This window comes from Malus sylvestris, chromosome 5 (genome assembly GCF_916048215.2).
Source record: "Malus sylvestris chromosome 5, drMalSylv7.2, whole genome shotgun sequence".
NCBI lineage: Eukaryota > Viridiplantae > Streptophyta > Magnoliopsida > Rosales > Rosaceae > Malus > Malus sylvestris.
Genome location: NC_062264.1, coordinates 8,095,648 through 8,116,132, shown reverse-complemented (window position 1 = coordinate 8,116,132; position 20,485 = coordinate 8,095,648). Strand labels below are relative to the sequence as shown.

The 20,485-nt window shown below is 37.7% G+C and overlaps 3 protein-coding genes across 3 annotated transcripts; 1 reads left to right on the top strand and 2 right to left on the bottom strand.

Annotated features, from left to right (window-relative positions):
* Positions 1 to 37: 37 nt before the first annotated feature.
* On the bottom strand, positions 38 to 8,063 carry LOC126623168 (annexin Gh1-like). Its single transcript, XM_050291968.1, has 5 exons — positions 7,877 to 8,063; positions 7,075 to 7,220; positions 6,742 to 6,969; positions 6,390 to 6,602; positions 38 to 492 (listed from the first exon to the last, which is right to left on the bottom strand). The coding sequence occupies exons 1-5, from the start codon at positions 7,950 to 7,952 to the stop codon at positions 199 to 201; spliced, it is 957 nt and encodes a 318-aa protein (XP_050147925.1). The 5' UTR covers positions 7,953 to 8,063; the 3' UTR covers positions 38 to 198.
* A 703-nt stretch (positions 8,064 to 8,766) lies between these two features.
* LOC126623170 (ATP-dependent Clp protease proteolytic subunit 6, chloroplastic-like) lies at positions 8,767 to 14,346 on the bottom strand. The gene is made up of 9 exons (XM_050291970.1): positions 14,173 to 14,346; positions 13,923 to 13,987; positions 13,673 to 13,742; positions 13,189 to 13,390; positions 12,998 to 13,063; positions 11,809 to 11,949; positions 10,128 to 10,181; positions 9,134 to 9,226; positions 8,767 to 8,943 (listed from the first exon to the last, which is right to left on the bottom strand). Exons 1-9 carry the CDS (start codon positions 14,271 to 14,273, stop codon positions 8,896 to 8,898), a joined length of 840 nt encoding a protein of 279 aa, XP_050147927.1. The 5' UTR covers positions 14,274 to 14,346; the 3' UTR covers positions 8,767 to 8,895.
* Positions 14,347 to 14,461: 115 nt separating this feature from the next.
* On the top strand, positions 14,462 to 20,228 carry LOC126623166 (uncharacterized). Its single transcript, XM_050291965.1, has 10 exons — positions 14,462 to 14,632; positions 14,711 to 14,942; positions 15,413 to 15,538; positions 15,922 to 16,074; positions 17,089 to 17,218; positions 17,378 to 17,419; positions 18,126 to 18,461; positions 18,543 to 18,585; positions 19,337 to 19,414; positions 20,013 to 20,228. Exons 1-10 carry the CDS (start codon positions 14,568 to 14,570, stop codon positions 20,077 to 20,079), a joined length of 1,272 nt encoding a protein of 423 aa, XP_050147922.1. The 5' UTR covers positions 14,462 to 14,567; the 3' UTR covers positions 20,080 to 20,228.
* Positions 20,229 to 20,485: the final 257 nt, after the last annotated feature.

Here is a 20,485-nt window from a genome sequence, read left to right as displayed (position 1 = left end):
AATCAGTTTCCACAATTATTTTTAGCTTCATTCAGAATAGAAAGAAGAAGAATATTAATAGAAAAGTAACAATGTTTGCGTTTTGAAAACTTATTCATTATTACACCATTTATTAATAAATAATAATTATAATTTATTTTTTAATCAACAGAATTCAAGTATGCATGCAAGTTAAGCGGTCCATGGTTGGCATCTGTATCATGCATGATGATCAATCAAGGAAAGCAAGGTGGCCAAATAGTCACCAGAAGTATCACCCTTAATATCCTGAGCCAAGGAGACACCATTCTTGAGCTGGTACTGTTCCATTATCTTCTTCATGTCGACCTCTGCTCGAGTCACTATAACTCTCGTCAGAATCTCCTCCGTGGTTCCAAGGCCTTTCATTGACAGTCGCAGAGCTTTCTCAAAGTACTTTTCAGAGCACGTCAAGCATTTTATGCTGGCTCGTAATAACCTAAGGTATTCATCCTTTGGGTTTTTCTTCAGGTCCTGCATGGATGCGTATATATGCAGCTAGCCCATATTAATATCTAATCGATCCTCTAATTTTAATTCTATGACTGATTAACAGTCAAATACTGCTAGTTATAACCAAACATGCATGCAATTAACTGATTAAGCATATACTCAATTATATCAGGGATTGCAAAGTTTGAAGATCGAAACCGTCTATTCGCCAGGTCCCAAGTATGATAAAATTTGTTTATTTTGTGTTTTTGATTGAGTGTTTGAATCGGTTTCTTGGGTAGGATAGTAGAGAATTGAAAAAGAACTTGGAGATTGATTTCTGATGTGCAAAATAATGCAGCAGACTTGATTGAATAAGTAGTGTGTACATTACACAAGAGTATGGTGCATTTCCATCACCCATACTTATCTAAAAAGGTGATTGACAAGAGGCTTTAACAACCATTAAGCCTTACTACTCCAGATTACATCCTAACCCTTCATTTGGGGTTAAGTGATTTAATCTGGAGTGTACACTTGTCACTCACACACTTACACAAACATTTAAAAACAAAACTAGTTGTTGGAGACTAGAACCCTTCATTCTCTTTCTTCTTCTTCGATGCAGATGACATTCTTTTGCTCGGGAGTATCTTGCTGCCTTCGACTCCCCGACTCCAGGAGCTGGTTAGCTTCCAACACTCCCTTCTAAACTGCTTCTGGGAGTCAATCCGAGCAAACCCCTCAGGTAATTGAATCTCTCATTCGGTAGTGCTTTTGTGAATATGTCTGCGATCTGATCTTCTGTGCTGCAATAGATTAGCTTGATTGTGTTGTCCTGCAATGCTTCTTTGATGAAATGATATATTCTCTTGATGTGTTTTGTTCTCTGATGAAATACTGGGTTTTTAGTCATGGCAATTGCAGAGGTGTTGTCACACAGAAGTGGTGTGGCTTCAACTTGCAATTCGCCAAAATCTTTAAGTATGAACCTTAGCCAAATAGCTTGAGCTGTAGCTTTTGATGCACTCACATACTCTGCCTCGGCTGTGGACAGTGCAACACTTTGTTGCTTCACAGAGGCCCATGAAAATACCCCTGATCCGAAAGTGAAAGCATAGCCCGATGTGCTTTTACTATCATCCTCACTGCCACCCCAGTCACTGTCACAGAATCCAATTAGAATAGATGACTTTCCCATCTCATATTTGATCCCATAATCAAGAGTTCCTTGTACATATCTTAGCACTCTCTTAGCTGTGCCCATATGTATCTTGCTAGGATTCTGCATAAACCTAGAAAGTAGGCTTGCTGAGAACATCAGATCCGACCTTGTTGCAGTTAGATACAATAGACTGCCAACAATGCTTTTATAGAGACTAGCATCTGCAGGTTCACTTCCATCCTCCTTCTTGAGCTTCTCATTTGCAATTAAGGGTGTAGAAACTGGTTTGCAACCCTTCAAACCAAACTTCTCAAGCAAAGTTTCAGCATACTTCTTTTGATGAATAAAGATGCTACTTGCTTTTTGAATTACCCCAATGCCAAGAAAATGATGCAAGAGGCCTAGGTCAGTCATCTCATACCTCTTCATCATTTCTTCCTTGAACTCTTCCATCATTGCAGCATCATTTCCAGTGTAGACAACATCATCTACATAGATTGAGACAATGAGTGTCTTGTTGTTGCTTTCTGTCTTGGTGTAGAGTGTAGCTTCACTAGGACTTTTCTGAAATCCTTTCTCAATGAAATAGGAATCAATCTCACTGTACCAAGCTCTTGGAGCTTGTTTTAGGCCATAAAGAGCCTTCCTTAACTTGTACACTTTTTCTGGAAACTCTTGACTTGTGAACCCTTAAGGTTGTTCCACAAACACCTCATCCTCTAGCACTCCATTTAGAAATGCAGATTTAACATCCAATTGATGCAGCTTCCAACCCTTCTTGGCTGCTAGTGCTATCAAGGTCCTTATGGTGTCTAACCTTGCTACTGGAGGAAAGGTTTCATTGAAGTCTACACCAGGTTTCTGTGAGTAACCTTTGGCCACTAACCTGGCCTTGTTCTTTTGCACAGAACCATCTAGATTTAGCTTCACTTTGTACACCCATTTTACACCAATCACAGGCTTCTCACTTGGTCGATTTACAAGTTCCCAAGTGTCATTCTTTTCTATCATTTCAAGCTCTTCCTTCATTGCTTTCTTCCAAGCTTTGCCTTTCTCAGCTTCTTCATACGTTTCTGGTTCTACTACACAGTAATTACATGTAGCATAAATCTCATCCAGATTTCTCAATCTTACTGGAGTTGAACTAGGAGTTGTTGTCTGTGATTGACTTGATTGTGGACTCATAGTAGCTTGCTGTGGAGTCCCTTGTATGTCACCATTATCTGTGACTTCTTCTTGAACTGAGGTCTCTATAGGCTCCCTTGTTTGCCTTTTGTTTAGGTCAATTTGTAAAGAGACACTGTCATTTTCCTCTACCATTGTATCCCAGTTCCACATTGAGTCTTCATCAAAGATAACATCCCTTGATAGGATTATCTTTTGAGTCAACACATTATAAACTCTGTATCCTTTCTCATTGGTACCATAGCCTACAAAAACACCCTTGTTACTTGATTTCTCCAACTTGTGCCTTAGTTGATGAGGGATGAGATTGTAGCACACTGAGCCAAACACTCTCAGATGCTTCACAGAAGGCTTCCTTCCACTGAACACTTCAAATGGAGTCTTCTTCTCCAATTCCTTAGTAGGACACCTATTCAACAGATACACTGAGGTGTTCACAGCTTCACCCCAAAATTTATAAGGCATGTTCTTCTCATGCATCTTAGACTTAGCCATTTCGACTATAGTCCTATTCTTCCTTTCTGCAATCCCATTCTGTTGTGGTGAATATGCCACAGTGAGTTGCTTCTCCAACCCTACATCTTCACAGAATACAGTGAACTCATGTGAGGTGTACTCACCTCCCCTATCACTTCTTAGTCATTTGATTTGGTATCCACTTTGCAATTCCACCATTGCCTTAAACTTCTTGAATATTGTGAATACCTCAGACTTGAACCTCATGAAATACACCCAACACATCCGTGAATAATCATCAATGAAGGTTAGGAAATACCTGTTTCCACTGATTGTTGTTGTTCTCATTGGTTCACACACATCTGAGTGAATCAATTCGAGTGGCTTTGTTGCCCTCCAAGCCTTTCCAGCTTCAAATGAATCTCTGTGATGCTTGCCAAACACACACCCTTCACAAATTTCATTGCATTGATCCATTTTTGGTATACCTTGCACCATTTCATCCTTTTGCAGATTTTGCAAGCTTGTCATGTTTAAATGACCAAGTCTCTTGTGCCATAGTTTCATAGAACTTGTCACACTTGCTTTCTTTGCCACTTCTTCTAAGTACTTCAGCACAAGTGGAAAGCTTATGTTTTTCACTTCCACTTTGGTCACCAAGTTTGATAGGGATCTGTCATCATAGATCTCAACCACAGTTCCCCCAAAGAGTAGGAAATAGCCATGCTCCATCATTTGACCCACACTAAGTAGATTCTCATCCAATCCAGGCACTAGCATCACCTCCCTTATACATCTTCTTCCTTTCTTGGTGTTGATAACCAGAGTTCCTCTTCCAGTGGCTTTGACAATGTTTCCATCTCCCATTTTCACTTTTCCAGTGAAGTTTGTGTCGATGTCAATAAGTAAAGACTCATGTGCAGTCATGTGGTTGCTGCAGCCACTGTCAATGTACCACACTTCATTGTTTCTCTCCATTTTTGCATTGAAAGCACAAAACACATTTGCTTCTTCTTCCACTTGATTTGCACAGTTTACTTGTTGCACATTCTTTGATCTGCAGTCATTCATAATGTGCCCAAACCTGTTGCATTTGTGGCATCTAGGCTTGTCCTTGAACCAACACTCTCCAAGGTGGAATTTATCACAGTGCTTGCATTGTTGCTTGGTTCTTGGACCTACATTGGTGTTGCTGCCTTGGTTAGGTCTTGAGTTGTGATACCCTTTTCCTTCCCATTTCTTGCTTTTGCCCTTCCACTGTGGTTTCTGATTGCTTGCACTGGCTTGACTACTAGATCCAACATTGAGTGTTTGAAAGGCTTTCTCAGGTGCAGAGTCAGCATGCCTCTCGAGCATTTGATCAAAAGCTCTTAAGGATGCCATCACATCTTGTACACTGAGAGTTTCAGTGTCTTTGGTTTCTTCTATAACACTCACTATTGAATCATAGGGTTTAGTCAAACTAATCAACAGTTTTTGGACAATTCTTTCATTAGGCAGTTCCTCACCATATGTTTTCATCTTGTTTACAACATCAAACAGCCTAGTGAAGTAGTCTTTTAACAGCTCATTTTCCCTCATTCTTGTATACTCAAAATCTCTTCTAAGGGACTGAAGTTTTACCTTTCTAACTTTGGTGTCTCCTCTGTATTCTTGCTGTAAAACTTCCCAAGCTCCCTTTGCAGTCTCTTCATTTGCTATCCTCGGAAAAATGGTGTCTGAGACAGCACCTTGAATGATTCCAAGTGCTCTAGCATCCTCCATCCGATTCTGCTTCAGTGTTTTGAGTTGTGTTTCTGTGAGATCCTCCTCTAGAGCATCGATCTCCATCTCAGGTAGTTCATACCCATGTTGAACCATATCCCATAGATCATAGGATTTGAAAATGGTTGTCATTCTTATTCTCCAAAAATCATAATTCTCCCCATCAAAGACTGGAGCTTTTAGCTCACTGCTACTGCTGGATCCTTTCATTTCCAGAATTGTTTGTTGATTGTTGTTATAGAAGACACTACGTTGGTGCTCCCAAAGATCTTATCTTGCACAGATTACGCCCCGAAAGTTGTAAGATCAGTAACAAAGCTCTGAGGCCATGATAAAATTTGTTTATTTTGTGTTTTTGATTGAGTGTTTGAATCGGTTTCTTGGGTAGGATAGTAGAGAATTGAAAAAGAACTTGGAGATTGATTTCTGATGTGCAAAATAATGCAGCAGACTTGATTGAATAAGTAGTGTGTACATTACACAAGAGTATGGTGCATTTCCATCACCCATACTTATCTAAAAAGGTGATTGACAAGAGGCTTTAACAACCATTAAGCCTTACTACTCCAGATTACATCCTAACCCTTCATTTGGGGTTAAGTGATTTAATCTGGAGTGTACACTTGTCACTCACACACTTACACAAACATTTAAAAACAAAACTAGCCGTTGGAGACTAGAACCCTTCATTCTCTTTCTTCTTCTTCGATGCAAATGACATCCTTTTGCTCGGGAGTATCTTGCTGCCTTCGACTCCCCGACACCAGGAGCTGGTTAGCTTCCAACAAAGTATCCCACACAATGATCTATCATACAAATGCCTAACCAAATTCATATAACAATAACCTATAATGAAGTAGAGAAGTATGTTTGCGTCACGGTAAATGACTTCTCTGAGTTACATGGGTAGAATTTCTTAGGGAAAAGAATGATACATTTGATCAGTTTAAAGTTATTTGCACGAACAAGTGTCTAGTCATAACAGTCTTGGTAGAATTTGATCTGATCATCGAACTGAGTTTGAAATTTCAGAGTTTCAAGACTTTTGTGAGAATCATGGAGTCTAACATGAGTTCTTTGCTCCCATCACACCACACAGAAAATGGTGTAGTAGAAAGGAAAAATATAGTGCTTATAGAATGGCTAGGGTAATACTCAATATAAAAAATCTTGCTAATTAAGGAAAATGTGAAAAACTAAAGTAGAATGATAAAGTGAATTATAAGTTATCATCAACATATAATTATTTCAGTTTGAAAAAGTTACAGTTTTTAATTCTCAATCATTCATTGAATACTTCTGTCATAACTGGTTTTAAATTTGCGGTGTCATAGATCCGCCATCTATATATGTACCCACACGTATGTACCTTGTTAATAGGATGGCCAAATTGGTCGTTATAGTGTTGGAGTGTTGCATTCAGTTGTGCCTTGCTCCTTGTGGTTAGAATTCTGATGATCTCCTCATGATTATAAGCCTTCTCAGATATTTTCTCATGAAGTATGGTAGCCTCTAGGTTTACCAATGTCATATCTACCTCAGCTCCCTCGTACCTGTAAGCACTCACAAGAGGTACCAACAGCTGCCCACCAGGGTAAAACTGTAAAAATTAGTATAATTCTGCAATAACGCGTAGTATGATGTATAGAATTATCATCTTATGTTGTCAAACTGCTAGCAATCGTAGGTTGGTGTTACCTTTTAAATGTAAACACAATTACCTTGCGAAAGTCTCCAGTTGTGTGAAAAGCAACATCTCCTTCGAGAGATCTCTTGTAGCGGGAATGGTAATCTTCTCTCACCTCGAAAAGATCTCGGGATGTTCTTGTACAAGCGATTTCCATTATTACATAGTGACGATGGCCGGAGTTGTCCTTCAAGATTAGCGCTTCATTAGCTAGCCATGCATCACGTTCAGCAGGATGCGGTGTCCACAGAAGCATTGCCCTCTGCATATATAGCCACACAACTACTTGATTAGAAAGTTAATGACTGATTAAGCCCATTAATTGAACTAGAGAGAAAGCATGTATGGAGGGCTAGCAAGTCATCACCAGAAAGTCCCCAGAAAGTTCGTCTTCTAGAGCTTTGGATAACTCCATTCCATATTTCTCAGCATAAGTTTGTCGAATCAAACAACGTTGCTTACCGTTCCTATGAGTCAATATGTTTATAACAGTATTCTCATCTGTTCCCCATCCTGCACCAGCATGGATATATATCAGAAATTATTTCTTTTAAAATTAATAATGTACTGCACTTTTAGCCAGTTTTATTGACAAACATATCGATCCACAATGTATTGAAGGCGAGATATATATATATATATATATATAGGAGTGCTCAAGCGCTAAACAATTGGTAACTTATTACAACACTAACTACTCATGTTGGCTTGCTCGACAATGTTTTCATAAGTAGTTAAGAGATATAAATCGAAATTTTGAATTAGATGTTCACTAATCTCGATCTATAATTTAGTTTGATGATGCTCCCTATTTAATACAGAATGTCCTTTGCCAAGACTCATTATGTAGTTAATTTGTATATTCATTAAAAGTTATCGTATTCCCAATTAACGCTGGAGTATAATGAACAGAAGAAAACAAAAAGAGAAGTAAATTACTTGGATCTAAATAAAAGAAGAAATAACATAGATCAAAACAAAATCTGACTTTGGACGTATAATTAACATAGAAAATCGACAGGAAACAGATCCAACACAATTAACCACGGTATTTGTCGACAATCAATTTTTGTTGGAATGCTTTGGATCCTTCCATGTAGAACATGTTTGTAGGATCACATTCAAGGCCAATGTGAGGGAGGGAGGGGGAGAGAGAGAGAGAGAGAGACCTTGCATAGCTCTATGAAGCTTCTCACAGTCTTCAGCCACCGGAGGGACCGGTTGTGGTACTACAAGCGTAGCCATTTTTGTTCTCGTAACGGAGAGGAAATTGTGTGTTTTGTTAAAATTTATTGCAAGGAATTTGAAATGCCTTGGCCCTGGTTGCTCTCTCTCTCTCTCTCTCTCTCTCTCTCTCTCTCTGTATATATATAGACACACGCGCACACACGGAGTTCTCTTAGCATTTTAGATGATACACAATTAGTTGGGTTGAGAGTATAAATCCCGCATCGAGAAAAAATGAACTTTGCATGCGCTTTTAACGAGTTTGGCTATTGGCTTTATTGCCAACTGGTTTTAAGTACGGTGGAACCTCAACTTTCATATGAAAATTCATCACGAGTGAGAGGACGGATTTAGAGTATAAATCCCCATCACGGAAGGAAATGAAGTCTTTAACCGTGCAGGAGACGTCCATTATGTTGCGATATATAAAGATATACATCTTTAATTCCTTCAATTTTTCCTTTTATACAGTATCTTTGCATGTTAAAAACCTTCTATGCGTTTGTACGACTGACTTACCAAGTCTTTAAGCGAGCAGGAAACATCCATCATGTTGCGATATTAAGAGTGTAAACCCTTACCGGGAAAAGAATGTACCTTGTATGTGCCTGTTAAGTAATTTGAGCCACTTTCCACGTTACCAATTGATTTTATGATATGGAACCTCAACTTTCTTAACGTTATTAACAGAATCAACATTTTACCAATTCGCAATTCCTGCTGGCTCCTTCTTTATACAGATTCTCTCTTATCTGTGAACAGAATATATAGAAGGGGAAAGTGGGAAGTAGAGGGGTGATCTCCAAAACATCTCAAGTGAAGTGAAGCAGAATTGGAACCAAATCAATTGGATAACCGATGACTGATCGTTTTGCAAATGCAGCAGCAGCAGCAGCTCACATGAGCAATTTAACAACGAACATTGAAATTTTAACTCAAAACATACGGTACAAATTTGGAATCAATACTCGGTTTCCAACACGCCGTCAATAAGCCCAAATTCCATAGCCTGCAATTTAAAACACAATAAATAAAAGGGTTAATAATAGTTGAAGCTCGATATAGGTACTAACTGAGGGAAATTGAAAAGGTAATTTGGTTAAAAGAGGGTTATGGTACTTCTGTAACTCTACACGGGTCACAAATTATGCACTCGATACACAGAACAAGAAATTTGAGAGATGAGTTAGCAACGTTACTTCAGAAACAGATAAGAAACGATCCCTCTCTGTGTACTGTTGTACTTTCTCTAGAGATTGTCCAGTAAATGCAACATACATTTTGTCAACTTTCTGCATCAAATTTATCACAACACAAGACCAATTAAAAGAATTATACTGGAGCAGACGGAAGTCATAAATTTCATGAATAAAACGAACAAATAGCTGTAATGATTGCATGTTGAGCACGGTATTGATAGAACCCTAAATCTCAATTTCCTGGAACTCGAAAAGCAATAATCACAGATGCATATTCTTTGAAACATTAAAAGGAGCTGTCCAGTGGATGAGGATCCTGCCCATGCAGGGTCTGAGTAGTACATATTTTCTCAAAGGTTCGGAGAACGCTTTTTGAGTTTTTGGAGCAGTAAGTGTTCTTAGAGACGCTCTTTATTGTACGTGCTTTAGCTGACAATAGATCCATGCATATTCAAAAAGGTGATCACGGATTTGTTATCTACCATTAACAGCCCTTGATGACCAAGGTTTGTCTGTCAACAAATGAAGACTAAACTAATGGCACAGTGAATCCTCGAACAGGGCTGAACCTAAATTTAAGTTGTCCAAGTAGCACTGCGAATCAACAGCTCTCAACACCCGCATGCAACTTGTAACACTATAAAATATTAAAATTTTAGGAAATACCAACAAAACGAGATTTCCTTGGATCCTAAGGTTGGTATGTCATTAAATGAAGTTGCAACTTATGCAATTAATTTATTTGCAACAACCCAGTCCCGAATAGGGTTGAATCTAATTCAAGTTTCCCTAGTAGCCCTGTGCAGCAACAGGTCTCAGCGCACACCTTCAATTTGTAAATGTCTATAAGATTTCAACTTTGACTTGATTAGAAAAATTATTATAACAGAATTGATTATTCTGCTCAGTTTGATTGAAATCAATTAGGCTGCAACATTAATATATATCCAGAAAAAATTTCAAGAATATAACTAAAGGAGGAGAAGAGACTGACATGGCGAGTTTGAACTGCTTCATTCACTTGCCGCCTCACATCTTCCACGTGGCCCTACAATAAGATAATGCAAAAATCAATCCATGGATTTAAAACAAAACGGATCATGTAGTAATTAGTATATAAGAAATTATTTTAATTTACGGAAAATAATTCACAAACAATCTAAGAATTTGAAACTAATAGTGTTAATGTCTCATACTTTCAATTTGTTTCAAAATACATGGAAAAATCAACCATAAATACATGAATTAGCATATTACTATGAAAATTCATGCAGTTATGATTACAGAAGAAAATAGGGCAAGAAACAAAAACGGATATTAAAACTAGATTAAGTCACAAATTGGATATGAGATTATTGACCAAAAATTCATGCAGTTATGAGACCTTTGCTGGTTATGTAACATAATATAGAGGTATTTAAACAGATTGAATACAGAAACTAAAACAAGAAGTTATGTTCTCACGGTAGTATTCCTTCTTCACACTTGTATTTATTTTTTTGTTGGAGACCTTCACACTTTCAAAAATACATCTACGTTTTGATGGAACAATTTGGTCAAACTCACAAACACCTTTAGTACTGAACCATCATACGTAACCAAACGCTTGGTAGAACCAATAATAAGAGGATACAGAATTCAGTGTTTCCATCATCATCTAAGGGCCTACTGAAGCCACCAAAATATTTATCATCTCAAGCAAATGCAACGATAAAAAAGAACATTTAAGAATTTTCAAAGGCATTAGTTCTAGGACTAAGAAATAACATGCTTCATGGTCAATAATATCAATCAGAATTGAACATAAGAAAAATGGAAACCTGGGCCACATTGCATACACGATTCTAAGGGATCTGTTAATATGAAAACATTTTACTCGAACTTCAATTTAACACAAATATATAATCGGTTTTTTTTTTCCTGATCAGTATAATATGAAAAGAAATGTAATCAAGTTCCATTTTCTCGAATGTCCATACTAAAAGTTAGTGGAACGGTGGAAATGCAATCTACAATCCTAGAATCCAACCTACCATAGCCATTCCAATTTCTATATTCTTAAATGCATGCATTGTGGAGTGATGAAAATGTAAAAAATGTTTTACAAGTAATCTAGAGTCCTTGAATCCAACATACCAAAATGCTTGCTAAATTAATGTTGTGATGCAAATGCAAGGATCGAAAAGAACATTTGGACTGTATTTAGGTGAGGGATTTCCAATTCCCAAGGGATGGAGAAGTTAGTAAGGAATGGACCATAAAATGTTAAATAGAAGGGATTAGAAAGAAAAAAACGACATGAACATTGCAAAGGCATACATGAGGGATTTTGTAAATGACAACTTCCAAGATGGGATTTGCAAATCCCTCTCATGTAACTGCACTTTGAGATTTCTATATCATTATTCATTACCAAACTTTGAATTTTATATTCTTAATGATACTACAGAATTAATTACCATATGGTACAAAAAGAAGTTAGGTCTTCTCCATAACCAAAACTGATAACAGCACAAGGTAGGAAGGACTTTAGTGCCAACTAGGATAATAGACCATCAAAATACAATGCACTTTTACTTATCATATAGCCCATTAATTCACATTATCCTACCCTATTATAAGCATATTCTTATAACAAAATAGGCAAGCTATACCAAAAAAAAGTTGATTCATACCCCACATCCACTCTGTGGTTGGTGTATCATGATCCGTGCATTTGGCATTGCATAGCGCATTCCCTTTTCTCCCCCAGCAAGAAGAAGTGCTCCTTGGCTTGCCGCTACTCCAAAACATACCGTTCCTACCTTAGGTTTGATCTGATAACATAAAAAAATTATTTAGTGCAAACGGAACTTAATTTATAAATAAAACTATTTCTTCTTTGGTGCACTCTATGTTTATAATTTCTCCATGATTTCGAAACCACAGAAGATTCGGAACTTTTAATTGTGAATTATTGGACTGAACTACCATTATATTATGCTAGTATCATCATTAACTGCAATGAAAATATAATAATAGCTCGATCCAATACCAGATTAAATGTCCCAATATGCTAGGTTATCAATACAATACAGAAGAACATAACCAGTCAGATTGCAGCAACATGATTTTGTAACCAAGTGAGGAAATATTCAACATCCATGAACAGTGAATTTATACTATATTCAACATCCAAGAACATAAATGGGTGTAGCGGAGATGAGGATGCTTTGTGGGATGTGTGGGCACACGAGAAAGGATAAGATTGGGAATGAAGATATCCGAGGTAAAGTAGGAGTAGCCGAAATTGTAGGAAAGATGAGAGAAAATCGGCTCCGGTGATTTGGACATGTGCAAAGAAGGCCGACTGACGCTCCGGTTCGAAGATGTGACTACGGGACAGAGGTTCAGGGCCGAAGGGGTAGAGGAAGACCTAGGAAAACTTTGGAAGAGACTCTAAGAAAAGACTTAGAGTACTTGGATCTAACGGAGGACATGACACAAAACCGAGCGCAATGGCGTTCTAGGATTCATATAGCCGACCCCACTTAGTGGGAAAAGGCTTTGTTGTTGTTGTTGTTGTTGTTGTGGACTTGGGTGTTTTAAATTTCTTGATATTCAAAATCCATTAACTGTGGCTATTAACTTGCTCATTGCATAAGTCCTAGAGAGTCCTGGAAGATGTTTTTGCAATTTAGGAGGGGTTTGATTCCCTCTTGCATTTCTGTTATTTTGTTTACTATTGTACTTGAACACTCCTTTTCCTATGTTGTTTTATTGTCTCTGTTGCCATAAAATTGTTTTTTTTTATCCACAAGCAAAGAAATGTGATAAAATTGGAACAAAAAAACCCTGAAAGATAACGAAGCTTCATGACATTACCCAAGACATGCAGTCATAAATTGCCAAAACAGAGTATGTACTCCCACCAGGGCAGTTCAAATACACCTGAAATGATACAGAACAAAGTCAGAATCTTTGAAAGAAACTGACTTTGACATATTAAAACTTTAGCCATGGTGAATCAATTGAAAGAGGGGTGGAGAAGAGGAGCGGAGAAAGTGTAAGCTCACCAGTATATCTGAATTCTCATCAATAGTAGCCAAAGTCACAAGCTGGGATATGACTCGTTGAGCCACCGCTGAAGTGACTGGCTGCCCAATGAAGATTATACGGTTCCTGAATAATACAGACGAGAGATCTAATGGTCCACCTGGGGTCATCACAGCTGGGAGTATGGGTGGATTCCCCTTTTTGGCTTCTATTGCACCATAACTAAAAAAAATTCATAGACTTAAAATCCCATCTAAACATAATAAAAAAACATCATGCAACATATTGGGGGAGTAGAATTCAACAGCCTTAAGTAGGACAGAGATTGATAGGATTATTTTCGGATTGAAATGGGGTTTGTGAAAATCATTTTCCAAGATAAAATTACCGGGTCACAAAAACAATATCATGTGAAAACCAATACAAATATAGTCTGAAAACACACTTGAAATAGAATCGAAAACAAATTCTATAAGTTATGCAAAAGGGCAGAAAGTTATAGACCTTGTACTAGTATCACCAAAATCGTTGCCGTCAAGCTTTAGAGGTGACCCACAAGTGCTGCTAGATAACCCTGGAAAGAGCAATACGTTTGGAATTTAAACTAGTCTGCAAAACTGAATATAAACTCTAAATAAATAGCCAAATACATGTACATAGTCATAAATTATTCAAAAAAAATGACCGAAATTACGGATTAAGCTCAAGCATTGAACTGAATTTTGAACAACTGGGTATGGAATTTAATTTTTACCAGTTGCTAAAGAATCGCCATACGGACTGTGCAAGGCAGACACTGTGGACTTGGGCGTTGAGTTTCTGCACCACCACCAGCAAAACATGAACAACCAATAAACAAATATTACTATGCAAAAACGAAAATTAAAACTGAAGATTAAACTGCGTCCCGAGGTCAAACCCTCCGCTCCTTTTAGTAATTAGCGTAAATTAATGTAGAATATCGCTTGCATTAAATTTTTTTTTGAAAAACTGGTTGTTCGTACCTGCGACTGAGAGGCAATAAAGGAAGAGATGATGAGTTACTACTCCGGCGAGAAGCCAATGAAAAGCTCAGAGGGGCTGAGAAACCAGCTAATGCTCCCATTTCGACTCACTCACAGAGAGAGATAGAGAGAGAGAGAGAGAGAGAGAGAGTAGAGGACTTTAGAGAGAGAGAGAGAGAGATTAGAGGAGCACATTTGTGGGCTGCAAGGCTTGGCCCATTAAAAATGGAGCAGTATTAATCCTGTCGACCAGCCCAGAGTCCGAGTAGGGAAAACCCGACCCGAGTCAGTACCCTACCCCCCTCCTCGTGTCGCTCTCTCTGGGTGGGTACCCAGGTAACCGTAATTTGGCTCGTACGATCGATTGGCCTGGCAGGGTTCGGTTTCAAATTTCAATGGAAGGCAATCGGAATTTGAAACGTCCCTTCTTCGAAGACGACAGCTCCGGCAAACCTCCGGCGTAAGCGTAGGCGTAGGGAATATTTATTTATTTAGTTGCGGGTGTTGTTTCTGAGTGAGGTTGGAAATGTGCGTGCAGGCGAAAGAGGGTTAGGTTCCCCAAGGGGAAGAAGGCGAGGCCGGAAGATGAAACGGCACTCAAATCCATACCTGCTGAGGCCATTGGGCCGACTCCGGCGGCGGCGGCGACGGACCCTCGGGCCGCCGCCAAAGAGCGTGCCAAGCGCCGCAGCCAAATCACAACTGAGCTCTTCACTGAAGACGCTGCAGGCGTTGTCAGCGATGTCTCTGCTGCCGAAGTTACTTACAAGGTCCATTCTTCCTCCACTCCTTTCGATTCTTTCATATTCTTTCAGCTTTCTGTGCATATTTATATACACACACACACCACGCTCTACACAAATTACTCACCTTTTGCTTCGGGTTTTCGAGTTTTAATATGTATCAACTACATTTGGTTGCATCCCAAATGAGTTTCGAATTTTCATTTGTGTAGTGGCTACTCCGGCTAAAATTTTTGCTTGATGCAGCAACTGTTCAGTGTCGCGGCTTAAGATGCGAATCACGCAATTTAACTGATTTGTGGAAACTTTATATGTTGCTGCTTCTTAATAGCGGCGGTGCCATGCGTGTTCTTGGTTAAATTAATTGAGTACATCTGTAATTTGGAATGGTTCTTTTCTTAATTGGCAGCACTTTTGTCATTCGAGATGATTGCCGGATACTTCTGTTAATTGGATCAATGGAAACGATAGCCAATGATTAGGGTATATTTTGGCAGGATTATGAGGACTTTGTTGAGGATGGGATTCGAATTGAACCTTTCAACTTGAACAAGGAGAGGGAAGAAGGTTATTTTGATGCAAATGGAAATTTCGTTGAATATGCCAATAAAAATGAAGTCAAGGTAAACATGTTTATCATTTTTGGCAATAAACATTCTCTGGGTAGTTAATGCTAGAGGGGTATCTCGTACAATTAGGTTCTTGGAGTTTACTGATTTGCTATGCCTGTAAGTATTTTTATTGGCTTTCATCTCTTTCTGATTAATTCAGTTGAATTACTTGATTCAGTAAAAGAAACATTCAAACAACAAATCTTTAACAAAGCTTTAACAAAGCTGTAACAGCTCAACTGCAATCCAAAGCTATTGTCCTGGATCGATGGCATCGAACCAGTCCTTGGCTTTGGATCGATGACATGAAATAGGGTTTGCACTGTGGGTTGCTGACTTTTAGTGTGAAGGACAGATTTAGTTATGTCTTCAGTTTCTATATCTTAATGTTGTAGGATGCATGGCTTGATAGTGTTGAAGTTGCTACAAAATATGCTGGAAAAGACGTTGTAGTAACAAAAGATTATGATGATGTCCAAGATTTATCTTCTGATGACATTGGGAAGATAAAAAGACGTATTGCTGATGTGCTTGAACCAGGAGAAACGGTAAACTCTCATTCATCTTACTAGTTCTTTGAATTAAGCTTTTTATTTAAAATTTTAAGTTTGTGTATTACTAAATCTAACATTGCCTGTGTTATTTGAGAATTGATTATTTGATGTGCTATTTTATGAGTTATTCTGTTCTAATTTCTGATTTAGCTTTGGAATTGATTAACTTGACAAAGGTGAAATTTCCGAATCACTAAATTGATGTAGCTTGAGCATTTGTGTATCTTCGCACCATATCCTGGCATTTAAACACATGCATTTGGTGTATGAAATATGATGCACTATGAGAAGTACAATTTTCTTTTGTATGTGTACTTGCTCTAATTGGTCACTAATCGTTTTGTTGCATAAAGCTGATGCATACATGCTCGTAGAAAATTGAAGACCAATGATGGAAAACTTGATGGATTTACAAAGTTTATTTTTGAATTATTTAGGATTTGTGTTGGGTAGTTCTGGTTTAATGCAGTTGTTTTATGAGCAGGTTCAATTTTAGGGCTTTTTGATAGAGTAGCTATAGCTTAGTTTGAAAACAAGTATCCTCAGTGGAAGCCCAGGCCTAAGTTCATTTGGCCAACTCCAAGGCTAATAACACTTTATATGGTTGATCCTATGGTTTTAACATTAATTACAAAAAATATAATTTTTATCAGTAGCTACAAATTAGTAAATCTAAATCAAATAGCTATGAATTGAATTTACTATTTACTATTTACTAATCTGGTGCTCAGTTATATATATTGTACACATTGTAAAGCATGAAAAGTTGGTCCTCAAATGTAGGGGCCTTATGCTTGGTAATATCAGGTTCTAGGAAATGGTACGTTTACAGCACACATGCAGAAGTGGAGATGGGAATATGTAGGGGTGCTTGTATGAAATGCATAAAAGATTGTTATAAATAATTCACATTGGTTTTGGCGACTTCATTTGCACTAAAATGACAGTTATTATTTTGATTCCCCAGCACTGGAAGCATCATTAAAGTAAAAATTTCTATTACAACAGGTTCTACACGCTTTGAGAAGATTGAAGGGAACACCTAAAAACAAGAAGGAGAAGATGTCAGCTGAAACGAAGATAGTATTTGACCAGTTAACTGAAGATGCCATGAACCTGATGGATAACGGTGAATCCAGTTAAGTTCATTTTGCTTCTGGGTTTAGATAAAAATTGCATAAGTATTAGACAATCTGTCATGCGTGATTGTTCAGTCCTCAAATTTAGTCCATAAACCTTTAGTAAGGAACCAGTGTCTTCTTTTGCAAGTGCTTATTGTTAAAGTTTTGTTCTGCAGATGTTTATCATGAGAAGAAGGAGATTTTTGAGCGTGAGGCAGGTCTGTAAATGGTTCACCTTTAACATTTCTGAAGTTAGTTATGAATTTTCTTGTTCTATCCAAACTTTTAATCTTGGATTCATGTTCCATTTTCCGATCTTAATTCAATTTTGAGGAGAGGTTGTAGTTGCGTTCTTTCTGCTGTGACTTTGGTTGGGTGATTGCGTGCCTTAACATAGCTATGAATCCTTGTCTGCTTCCTTGTCTAATTTTAGCGCATGCTAGTGCACATTCCATGTTATGGTGATTTGTCACCAGGTCATACATACATATTTCCTTGGATTGGATTTTCTTGGGGTTTTAGATTATTCATTGATATTAAACCAGTAAACCCTGAATTCATTGTTTAATTCTATTTTACATTAGTTCTATGTGCAAAAAAAAAAAAAAAAATACAAATGTAAAAATTTGAAAAGTAATAATAAAAGAAAAGAAAGGGGGTGGGCTCTTCTCCTTTTTTGTTCATTATTATTTTTTTATATAAGAATTAAGCTTTTGTTAATTAAAGAAACATTACACCACAAGGGCCAAGTTGTCCACTGGACAAACTTGACTGCACAGCTGCAACCGCAAAGTGATAAAATCATGAAACAGTCACACATTATGTGAATGAATCTAAAATAACTGAATCTAAAATAACCAGCAATCTATTAGAACCTAGCTATGCTACTTATTCGTAATTATAATTTCCAACTCTCTTTTTCAGAAGGATATGAGAGTTTAGCTCGGGCAAGAAGGGAACCCACATCTATTAGTGCATATCAAGAGAGATCTGTTCTCAGCATGGAGTGGGAGTCCTCCTCTGATGTAACAAATCCTGGAGCACCCTCTTCAATACTACCGGAAACTGCTGTGGCCACATCCAGTTCCAACGCAACCACTGTAGAAATCTCAAGTAATGGTGATGATGCATTTGATATGTTTGCAGAAGATGATGAACATGCAATTGCTAAACCTTCTGAAGGAAGTAATGTGATTTCTGGCCCTAATTCTTATTGTGTCAGCTCACCGTCATCGAACAACCTAAACAATTATTCAGAGAGTAAGCTTTGTAATGTTGATTTTGGAAAATTGACATATTGGCATAGCAACTGCTTAATAATTTTATTTTACATTTTTCCAGATGGAGTTTTGCAAAATGATTATGTGTTTGATGAGTCTTCTGGGTACTCTCTCTCTCTCTCTCTCTCTCCTCTCCCAAATATTGTTTTCTGTCTTCTGTGTGTATATGCAATATGTATACCCTACTTCTCACATAATAGATATACAGTAGTCATCTATTCTAAGTAGACCTTGTGGAGAAGTGCTCTCTGTGAGGGATGGATTGGGGACTAATTGAAATGGTTTGCTAGATGGCATTTATTCTTTTGTATGTAGGGAATTGTTCTCTTGTTGGAGAGTCTGGAAACATGAATAAACAATACCTCAAGAAGTCAATATATATGCGGAGGACTTCAAGTACGGAAGTTTGTAGTGCAGTCTAGAAAAATTTACAATGACGGATCCTTTGACTTCCACCATATATGATTTAATTAATGATAGTAGCATAACTATTGCGTACATAAGCCTGTGTTTTAGTAATCCTTTGGTTACTAAATATTATTTGTTGTTCACTTGTGTATTTAAGAGTTCTTATTCTATTAATTAATTTCAAATTTTACTTCTTATATAATGATGCCATTATTTGTGTTTATGAAATTGAAAACATAATGTTCTGATTACAACTGGCCCACTGGTCCCACTAGTGATCCCTTGCTCAGTTGGTTTTCCGTGATGCTAAATAGTTAAGTTTTCCTTTTTTTATCAGTAAGACTGCAAATAGCTATCTGAACTGGGAGTCTTATATGAACAGTATATTTTGAAATAATTTTTTCTGTGGGTATTTTGGAATAACCCGAGTTCGTTTAATCTTTCTAGGTACTATTACAGCAGCAGTTTGGGATATTATTATGACCCATCTACAGGACTCTATTGCTCCGCTTCATCAGGGCTATGGTAAATAAAATTTATCCTTGTGTTATAGAATTTTTTGTATATATTGCTCTCTATTCTTTGCGCAGTGTCCTTTTTTTGGTGGATAACTCATTGTACTGGTTGTTACTTTTACTTGGATGTGTCCCGGTTCATTCTCATATCTTTAGATAGTCTGTATATTAAGTGTCAAAAGTTTCTCGCTTATGTCCGTTAAATTCTTAAACCGCCCAATTAGTGTCTGAGATTTGCCCAATCCACTCCAATCTTAGACACCAAACGAGCCATCAGCGTCTGAGATGTGATGTAAATTCCATTTGAATAATATCTTTATATGTCGTTGGTTGTATTGGTCAGACCATGGCTTAACAACTACAAGTTATAACAACACAAGACATGACATAGCAACCGGCAACTTTCTGGATTTAGTGATAATGTTGGGAATAATAGTAAAAGATGGCATCGTTTTTAATCTGATTTTAATGAAAGTTTGTCTTGACCAAGCACAATCTTATGAATGATTGGAATAGAAGTGAGAGGAGGTCAATGGGTTAGTTAGCTTGGTTCATGTAATTGCCATTGATGTGTCTTGCAACCTGATACGTGTTTCTGTCAAATATAGGTACTCGTTCAATGAGGAAACTGGCATATATGATGAGATTCACCAGACTACAACCACTGTGAGTTGAAAGGGAAAGTTTTTCTGCTTCGTCGACTCTGTACAGACTATAGAGGAGAAGTTTTTGGGTTAGATAACTTTACTGTAATGTATAACGATTATCCGGTCTGTTGTGATTATGAAATATAATGGTTGCAAATGTGCTCTGTTATTTTTGAATTTTTTGTGTTAGATTACAATCTGCATGCACCCTCCGAATGCTGCAATTTGACTTTGCGGGTCTATTTTTAGTTTGTACACCAGTAAGATGTAGTGGGTTGGTCCACGACCCCTGATGCATTGTGGAATCTGTGACCGGACAGTCCCGCTGAGACCTCTTGCTTGAAAGGTAAAATGGCAAAGGGACCTTTTATTTGGGGGAGGTTTAGATCTGTCAATCTCACACGGGGGAATATTGTGTTGGGAGACCCTTTTCT